At 36.1% G+C, this 10,693-nt stretch overlaps 1 protein-coding gene across 1 annotated transcript; it reads right to left on the reverse strand.

Annotated features, from left to right (window-relative positions):
• Window positions 1-2,517: 2,517 nt before the first annotated feature.
• Window positions 2,518-5,221, reverse strand: LOC109172862. The gene is made up of 2 exons (XM_019322107.1): window positions 4,936-5,221; window positions 2,518-3,558 (listed from the first exon to the last, which is right to left on the reverse strand). Exons 1-2 carry the CDS (start codon window positions 5,129-5,131, stop codon window positions 2,894-2,896), a joined length of 861 nt encoding a protein of 286 aa, XP_019177652.1. The 5' UTR covers window positions 5,132-5,221; the 3' UTR covers window positions 2,518-2,893.
• Window positions 5,222-10,693: the final 5,472 nt, after the last annotated feature.

A 10,693-nucleotide genomic window follows, 5' to 3' on the forward strand; every position in this document is an offset into this window, starting at 1 on the left:
CCTAACTTATGTAATTACCATTCGTGGTCCTCCGAGTTACGAAATCTGACCTACTACCATCCTTCGTTAGTTCATTCCGTCTTTGCCGTCAAAAGTAGGGGTAAATAGGTCATTTTCCATTGTTTTCAGCTGTGGCTTCAACCTTCAATTGCAGGGGGGCTCCATTGCCGGAATTGCACCCAGCCAGTGTAAAATGACCAAAGATTTGGAATTGCAGGTGACCAAACCCCTTTCTGAACAATCATAATGCTGTTGAAAATTTTTAAGTCCTTGTTTTTTTTTTTTTTTTTGAAAGTTACTGGCTCTATTACATTGTAGTATCTGTTCATTTTTAAGTCCTTGTTCATTAGTCGAAAATATATTTCTCCTCTTCTTACTTTCCCTTTCAGTTTATGTATTTTTCTTACAAATTATGAACTAAAATTACTACCCACTGTTATAGAACAATTGTAATACTAATATTAAGCAAAATTTTATTTTACTTAGTAGATTAAATCCTTTGATTCGATCATACAAATTTGAAAAGACGATGAAGATTTTAGAATGAGTCCCAAGAGACCGCTTTTGATTTATTGTTGTCAACAGTAGTAAGACTAGAGCAAAACAGAAGAAAAAAAAAAGTCAAGCACAAATCAAGACTAGGGCAGTGTTTGGGGATGGTAATCTGAGAGGGTACAAAGGAAACCGGAGAAGACAAACTGGAGAAAGATGGAGGGTTGGTGATGTCCAAAGTGTTCTACCAAAAGCAGCCTAGACAGTGTGGATCCTCCTCGTCATCAAGCTCAAAACAAGCGCTCAACAAAACGTCAGTGTCCTTTAGCAGGCGTGACAACAATTTCGTTGATTACTATAATCCTCCTTTCATTTCCTCGTACCATGTCGGAAGCCAAAACCCAGATGCCCAACCTCATCAGCTAATCCCCAGTTTGGTCGTTCATGTTGATACTTCATCCATCATTAATCTCTCTTCAAATTCAAGTAAAGACAAATGAAAAAAAATTACCTTATAGGGTGGTGATGGCCTGGTGACGACTTGTGTGCCATACTAGCTTTAGCTTACACAAGAAATTCAAGAAACAGAGGAGGTGGAACTGGCGTATGTTGGGCAGGGGTATGTTGAGAGGTGCAGCAGACTTTCTTGTCAAGCCCGTAAGGAAGCCGTTTCGATCTACGACACTAGCGTCGGAAAAACCTCGCAGGTGCGAGCAATGGGCCAGTAAAGCTGAGGGAGGCTAGAATCGCTCAAACCAGATCCGAACGAGCTCTCGGGGCTCACATAAAACCCGAGTAGTAGAATCGCTCAAATCGCTTAATATTTTAGTTCCGGGTAAGACCAAAAATTGAAATTGAGCTTAAATATGCAAAAATTAGCTCTGAAATTGAATCTTGCCAGTGGACGTGCAGTGAACTACCATGCGCAAGCCCGAACTCGAAGTGCGGAAATTGAGATTTGAGAGATCGGAATCGAAGGCGAAGTTGGTGCGGAAGCAAAACGCATCGGAAGTGGAGGACAAGCAATAAGTTGAGGAGGAAGAAGCATTGAACGCCTTCCAGTCCGGCGATTGACCGATCGCCAAGGAGGAGAGTGAAGTAACGGCGGCCATTGCTTGAGCTTTCGGGAGGAAGAAGCATTTAATTTCTGAATGTTTTGTTTTATTTTATTTTATGGCAAATGACAATTTTATCCTCGCTTTAGACGGTTTAGACGGAAGGAATTAACGAAAGGATGACAACAGGTTAAATTTCGCAACTCGGAGGACCACGAATGGTAATTACAAAAGTTAGGGACTATAGGTGGCGAAACCACCAAATTCGAGGGACCTTGGCTGGTATTTACTCTATGATCAAAATTGAAATTTTCTCGATTACATTCTTATACAGATATATTAGATAGGAGCATCCCCGTCAATGGTTGTTAGGGTTTTTTTAGAACAAAAAATTGGGGTTTTTTTTTATTTTTTTTTTTATTTTTATGGGAGGTTTATTCGGCAAATTATACTATGAACCAAGGTCTACCTTGTATTGTAGACCATGGTCTAAAAATAATTTTTAAATTCTATATCTATTTTTATTACAAAGGAAGGGGGACACCCACATATACTATCTACGCCTTCACCAAGACTCGAACCTAAGACATCCCATATAAGGGGCCAACCAGATACCAGTGGACTACAAGCCACTTGGTACTGCAGCTATCATATTATGTGTCAACAATTATCAAATCAAATTTTGTACAAAATATCCATAGTTAGACACATTATGTACCTGTAATTGATAATTTATGTACATGTAGTTATCATATTATGTGTCAGCAATTATTAATTTATTTGTTTACATGTAAAGAAAATGTTAATTGTAAATACAAGATTCACAATGCAATATGAATCTGGTCCATGGTATAACAATTGGGTTTATTCCTGCAAAATCAAAATTTTTGTGGAGACCACTGAATGGGAATGGGGAAAGGAAAGAAAGCAACAGAATCCCTGTCAAGAAGTCAGAAGTTCATAGACAAAATTTACCAAAGAAATAAAGCTCAATAAAAACTTCCCATTCAACAATCAAAAGTACCAGAAATACAAAATTTGTGTTTGTTTACATTATAATATAGCAACATATAATTTGCCATCTCTTCCAAAAATTGTTCCATCATAGGTGCCATAGTAACAAAGAATTGGCAAATTTCACTTTATTTACGCAAAACTGGGATAACCAGACTAACCCAAAGCTTATTGCCACCTTTCTAGAATGCTACAAAAACTGAGACCATTACCTGGAATATCAAATACGTGACCCCGGAGAAAACGTTTCTAAGAAAAGGTTGCTCAAGCCTAAGGGTGAATAGGCGGGAATTGCTAAGTCGATGCACTATCAAATAACTAGGAAAATGTAATTACCATCCCAGCTTCTGTGCAAAGGAAATGCTGCAGATAACTGATATTGCATAAACACTACTGTCAATGAAAAGGGCACCAACAATCTTCTGCGCCATCAACCCATTCTCCAGAGCCTTCCCAACTTGATCGGCCAAATCAGCCTCATCTGCAGGAGGGCCATTGCTTGCTTCTTGTTGAATCTTTGCAGACCCTTTATCTAAAATGATATGACTAGCAACAATTGATGCGTTGGTCAGCAGAAGAAAAATCAGTGGTTTGTAAAGAATGATACTCTTAACTGCACCAGAGCCCAGGATGGGGAATCCAACATAACATAAAACTACTATAACAGCAGCTGTTAGAGAGCAGCAAATGCGGGGAGTCTCACAGGCTTTAATACCAGAAATAACTTTATATGGTGTGATTGGATCTTTGCTCATTTGATTTTGATGACCCCCTCGAGAAGCAGAAATGCTAGAATTCGCAGCAGATGAGGCCTGAGGTGGTTCTTTGCTGCGACGATCCACGGCTGCAGCTCTATTGGCTTCTTTCTGGGATTCACATTTGCGCATAAAAGGACCTGTTCTGTTTTCACCTTCATAATTATTGTTCTGGCTAGGCTGAATACCAGATGCATGATTTCCCGGCAAGTGGCCAGCAATCTTGTCCTCAGCAATAGCGCCTGCAAGCAAGCAATTAAAATGCACAATGCATTAAGAGTACTATGGGAAAAATGTGAACAAGAAAAAACTTCCGTTCTCTGATCAATTTAAATCAACTAAAATTTGAGTGAAAATGCAATGACACATCAAATAACAGGTGCAGAACAGATCTATTTTGCCACCAGAAGTCCAGAACATGAACAATTAGCTTAATTAATACATTATGTCCTTCCTATTCAACTGAAGATAGAGGCATGGTAGTCCTTTCTCATCAGAAAAAGTAAATACTTGACAGACAACTGGAAGTATAAAAGGGATGATATTACTGGCTCCTTTATAAATTGAGTGAGTGGTTAGGCACTTAGGTTTTCATGATTTTCAAAGTAAACTTTTTCTGCTTCAAAAATACAAGTCCAATAAAAGCGTGTCCAAAATTTTTGGCTTTGGCAATGTGTGAATAGATGTTGGCATACTTTGGCTCTTGGTTGGATAAACTGTTTTAAAAAATGAGGTACAGAAGATAAAGTATGACCTAACATAGGTCAGTCAACAATTCAACATAAAACATGTTTCTAAGTGAAAGGCAAGAACTCCTAAAAAGAGAGACACCTATCATCTTGCTTAGCAGTATGGTGAAACTAAACGGTCCAACCAACGCCTAATACCTCTAGCTCTTGGCCTAGAAATTAATGGACCTTCTTGGGCACGGTTGACTAGGATTGGTATTACCTCCCAGCAAATTCCATTCTAACTCATGCAGGCCGAACCTGAGACTAAATAAAATATCATTCCTTCTCTTTTCATTCATTACAGTACCTCGTATTCTCTACTAGAGAAGCACTTTATATCAAATGAAACTCAGCTAAAATTACAGTAGAACTTGTAACTTATTGACAAAGGAAGGGAATAAACAAGATACCTTAGTACAAAGCAGCTCTATAAACAAACTTAAATACATAAAATTTTCACATTTGAAAGACAAATCATCAAGAAAGATATTAGCCCAAGAAAAGAATACACTACGGTAACAGAACATATTCTTATAAAATCCATTCAAATTCCCTCTAAACAAAAGGTTTGGACATGAATCATTCTGTCAACAACCAAACACCATAAATATCTTCAGAAGGAAACATTTTTTCTATACATGCATACAGGCCCACGCACAAGCAGGCAGCAGCTATAAAACATGAAAAGAAACCGTCATTTTAACAATATTCTAATCATGAAATCCGCCGATTTTTCAGTTCCTGAAAAAAAATTCCCGCGGCGATGGTGATAATCAATTATCAACAAGTCATATTGATCGAGAATTAACTGAATTGATTGAGAATAACAATCGTAACAAAATCTTCATACGAATTCAATCGCAGTATTAAAGCGAGAGAGAAGAATACCGAGGGAAGGATGGTCAGACACGTGGTGATCGCGGGTGAGATAGGGCGGACATGAGGCGGTGTGGGAATGTCGGGCTTCGGATTCGGAATCGTCGCCCGGCTGGATGTTCTGGATCTGGCCGGTGATGAGGGCAAGGCGGTCGGATCCTTTGTCCACGATACGGCGTCGTCGCGCCTCTCTGCCGTTGGATGCCATTATCGTTTTCCCAGAGAGAGGGAGAGAGGGGGAAAGAGAGATAGAGAGAGAAAGAGAAAATAAATATGTTTATCGTTAAAAGTGCTAAAATCTGTGGCTTTCTTTCCAAATCTTGCATTGTTTTTTATTTTTCCCATAGTAACCTCACTTCTCGTCCGATATTACACTGAATCCCTCCTCATTCGATTTTTTTTTTTGGTTTCTATTTAATTGAAAAATTAATAAATTTTACATTTTTGCTTTCAAAAAATATATATTTAATTTTACATTTTTTAAAGATAACAGTTTACAGTTTTGGGTAAATCCTGAATTAAAATTTTAATTAATCTCTTTCAAATTTTACCAAATTGTGGCTTTTAACTGTTAACTGGGTTGTAAATTACATCTCATACGTCTCAACAAATTAACACATTAAACACTATTCGTATTTAGAATTTTATAATAAAATATATATATTATTTAATGTGTTATACAACAGTTGATGAAAATGAAATTTGATGACTCAGTTAGGGTTGTCTCGGTTTTCATGTTCTTGTCATCTTGTCAAAATCTTCTCGATTGAACATACAACACAATTTTTTTTAGTATAATAATAATTAAATTGACTGTGAATTTTCCTCGTTATTCAAATAAAATTAAAAATAATTATATTTTTTTATTTTTTTTCCTTTTCGTTTAAAAAAAATACTAATTCATGAACATGTTCAACAAAACTAATGCTAAAATACCTATTATTTTTAAATATAATAAAAGTTAATATTGGTAAGGTTATAACGAGAATAAAAAAAAATAAGGGTTGTGTTTGGTTGGCAGGTTTAGCACTCAGGTATGAGTATGAAAGTGATTGTTATTGTTTGGTTGACTGATTTTTAAAACACTACTATGGGTTTGGAATACCCCATTTGATACCCATTGCGATTCCGATTCCAATTCCCATGTGCGAACCAAACACACCCTATATTAGTGTAATAATTTGAATTTGATGGAATTAATTAACCCAGGGTCCGGATCAATTAACCCGAATAAATAAATAAACGTGACAAGTATTAGGATTAAACGATAATATGAGTATAAATATTGATACGAATATAGTCATGAGGACTGATATTGTATTAATCATTTAGTCGTATGCAAAACGCTATTACAGAGGTACGAGACGTGTAATAACAATATAAGTGTAAGTTTAGGACATGAGATGCTTGATTAGGACACTGAGGAGTGCTTTTATACTCCATGTCTCCCCAACAACTCCGGAGGACGCGGGAGGAGCCGCTTGGACCGCAACCGTCGCCGCACGACTCGCTCCACGTGAGGACACCGTCTCTTGGCCGAGCACAGGGCTCGGCCAAGCAGCCGACCCCATGGAGGGCGAACCCGGGTGGCCGACCCCGAGGGTGCAGGTCCCTCGGGTTCGGTTCTCTCCGAATCCGTCCGTAATTATTCCATCAGAATTGATAACTTCTACATTTTGATTTATTTCTTGTACACTGATAAACATTTCAAAATTATTACCATCTTTCATTTTTTACTTTTCCATTTATGTACATATTTTAGTAACAGAATATTTTGTTAACTATTTATTATTCTTAACTTACTCATTATAAAATAATGTATAAACTTTTAATAATAAAAAAAGTTATGATGATGTGTATTTTATTTTTCTATTATTTTTATTATAACAACTAAATGAGTGTACACAAAATGGAACTTGTGTAGTTTTTTTCTATTCTATTTCAACTTTTTTATTCTTTGTTGTAAGAAGTAAAATATAATAATATTTACTTAATTTGATTTGTTTCTTTCATATATATATATATATATATATATATATATATATATATATATATATATATATATATATATATATATCTACAATTTTAATAAGAGCCAATAATATTAAATTCTTAACTGGAATAAAAAAAAATATAGGTGGTAATTGTGTTTCTTAAAATGAACGGTTGATATTATTTTGATTTTAGTATTAACCCGACAGGCTCACTGCGCACAAGGTTGCTCCCACACTGCCGTTGGTGAGTCCCTGATCATTCTTCCAAAGTTTCACCTCTGTGACCAGTTGAGCTGCCCATGCGTGTACATTGTCTTTTGTCTTCTTTTTACATTATCTTGTATTAAATATCAAAGTTATAATACAAAATATGTTATATATATATATATATATATATATATATATATATATATATATATATATATATATATATATATATATACACACATAGGGCCAGGTTCCTGTGAGGTTAGGTCTTCCCGTGCGGTCAGTGTGGCATACACCATTAGGTATGCATAAATGCACCACACATTGTTCGTAAATACACTATATGTGTGGTGTAATTTTTTTTGTGTGGTGCATTTTTTTGCATTTCATTCTGGTGTATTTTCGAACACTGTATATATATATATATACCTATGACACATGAAACATGTAGGGGAAAACTACCACTACCAAATATCAACATGTACTTGTAAGATGAAGAGTTCATAGCAAAACTACGATCTCAGTCATATACACAACAAGGCAAATCTAAAGCTTCCTACACCATAATCTCATTGCATGATGAATCCCTCTATGCTACCACCAATAACCCAATTGCACATGACACACTACCAATAACAAAACAAAGGACATGTACTGATCGAAGATGAAGATAATGACAATGCTCTCTAAGAGAATTAGAGAAATTTAAACTAAAAATAGTATTTATTTAGACTATCACTTTTAGACTAAATACTTACACTAGCATTATTACAAAGTTGCAAACATTTATTTTTGTGATAGTTATATATAATTAATCCCTCATATATTATCTTGCATTTATATACGTTAAATTACCGATTTTAATAAACAAATTCAACATTTATTTACCTATGCATATCTTCTATATAATATTATATTGATATACCTAGAAATACTTATTTAAAAATAATTATTGGGCATTATCCATTCGCGCAAAAGCGCGTAGAAAAACTAGTATATATATATATATATATATATATATATATATATATATATATATATATATATATATATATATATATATGGGATGGTTCACGTGCGAAGAGTGTCCGAGGTGAAAGATGGGTGAGATATGAGTTGTTGATTTAGATCAACGGCTCAAAAAAATGATTTTTTTTTTTTTTAAATGTGCTTCCTAGAAACCGCATGCTTTCTCCTCCTACCATTGTTGAACTAACACACCTTAAGTGTTGAATTAATTGGCACACATTAAGTGTTAAAACGACGCACCTTATACGATAAAATTACGCACCTTATGCGTTAAAATGGTGCACATTAATGAATTGTTTGGTTGGATGTACTTGCAATTTAATTGCAGCCTAATTCTTTGGCCATTCGAATTGCAATTCATACCCTCACCCCATATGAATTGCAATTCAATGGAGAAAGGAAAGGGAAAAGGGAGGAAAATAATTGTTTTTATCCTTTATTATTACCATTATTATTACACAAGGACATTTGAGTCTTTTTACAACTTCTTCCCTTCTCATTCCCAATAATTCTATTATGAGTAAATACCCAAAATGATCCCTCAACTATAGCTAAATTCACAAATTGGTCCTCGACTTTCAGTTTTAACCAATTAAGTCCTTAACTTTGCAATTTTAACACGATTTGGTCCTTTGAACACTTCTGCATTAACGCCCGCGCCGTCATCGACGATCTCCAGAAGAACCTGCAGCTCTCATCGGAGCACATGAAGGCCTCTAGGATGACGCTGCACCGGTTCGGAAACACATTGTCTTCTTCACTCTGGTACGAACTCAACTACATTGAATCCAAAGGGAGGATGAAGAAAGGCGATAGGATTTGGCAGATTGCTTTCGGCGGTGGATGCAAATGTAACAGTGCGGTCTGAAAATACAACCGGAACCTTAAAAAATCGACGATGGATCATGAAATTACATATATATCCTCAAAAATCACAGTCAACAAACAGTCAAATAGACTGAGGACTAAATCGTGTTAATATATATAATATAATAATATAAATAATAGTGTCGGTTATTCGGTGATCGCGGTTATTACAGCTTCGTAATTGATAAACAACTGAATAGCCGAATAATCAATTTTTTTTTGCCTTATAACCGTTAACCGAAATTATCGGTCGGTTTGGTTATCGATTATCGGTTTTTCGATAATTATACTTACCCCTATTGGTGTCATTGTTGTCATGTTGTGATGAACGAATTTATGTTATTTTCTTATGAATAAGTGTTTTAAGTAGATAGCAATTAAGTTATTAACATAGTCACATTAGAGTTTAGATTTTAGGGACACATCACACATGATTAAAAAAAAAATAGGCAGGCTTTGGCGGGGGCCTGCGGGCCTTGGGGGGGGGGGGGGCTGCCCCTACCTAGGCCCGTATTCTTGGTGGGCTTTTTAGCCCGCCCCGTCCCGCCAGCCCGCATTGACAGCTCTACAAACAATGTAATTTGAATTCTTACTTTATTCCACTTTATTCTTTTCCCACCGGATTACAATTCATTTCCCCCATAATTCTTTCATTCCAACCAAACGCCCTGTAAGTGTATAACCTATGCACATTAAATGTAGAACTGATGCACCTTAAGTATCAAACGAACGCACCTTAAGTGTAAAATTGACGCATCTTAAGTGTTAACTGATGCACCTTAAAGGTTCAAACTGACACACCTTAAGTGTAAAATTGACGCATCTTAAGTGTTAACTGATGCACATTAAAGGTTCAAACTGACACACCTTAAGCTATAAACAGCTTAAGATTTAAACTTAGGCACCAAACGAGATAAACGTATGCACATTAAGCTTTGAACTTACGCACCTTAAACTTTGAAAATACGCACCTTAAGTTTTACAATTACGCACCTTAAGCTTTCAACAATACAGAAAAAGTACAAATGCCACCGCATTTTTTTTTTTTAATCTTCATTCTAAGTTGTTGATTTTGGTAAGATCAATGGCTATGATTAATTCGCATGTTTCACCGTCAGAAGCACATGCCAAAGAAGCAGCACTCGCCGCAGGATATCGAATAGATCCAGTTGGTTGATTCAAGTCTAAATAGCATCAAACAAAGAGATATAAAGGTGAAGTAGTTTCTCCCCATTGATCGAGTTAAGTAACAATAGGCATGCCATCACAGGCAAAAATAAAAAAGGCCTTTAACATCTAAGTAAGAAGAAGACTCACCTCTCTTACCAGACTCGTCTATGTTATCATGAGGGTCGGACCCTATGAGCCAAATAATATGTTTATCCTTATTATATATATATATATATGTGTGTGTGTGTGTGTGTGTGTGTGTGTGTGTGTGTGTGTGTGTGTGTGTGTGTGTGTGTGTGCGCGTGCGCGTGCGCGTGTGCGTGTGCGTGTGCGTGTGCGCGTGCGTGTGCGTGTGTGTGAAATTATACCATACTAATAAATCTTTTTTTATTAGTATACGACCTCCGCAAATTATGTTGTATGGTGCACACGGTTGCAAAAACGATGTCGTTTTGACTAAAAATGCACGTCCCACTTTAAAAAAATGCAAGTTCAATTCCCGG

This window comes from Ipomoea nil, unplaced genomic scaffold (genome assembly GCF_001879475.1).
Source record: "Ipomoea nil cultivar Tokyo-kokei standard unplaced genomic scaffold, Asagao_1.1 scaffold0436, whole genome shotgun sequence".
In the NCBI taxonomy this organism is placed as follows: domain Eukaryota; kingdom Viridiplantae; phylum Streptophyta; class Magnoliopsida; order Solanales; family Convolvulaceae; genus Ipomoea; species Ipomoea nil.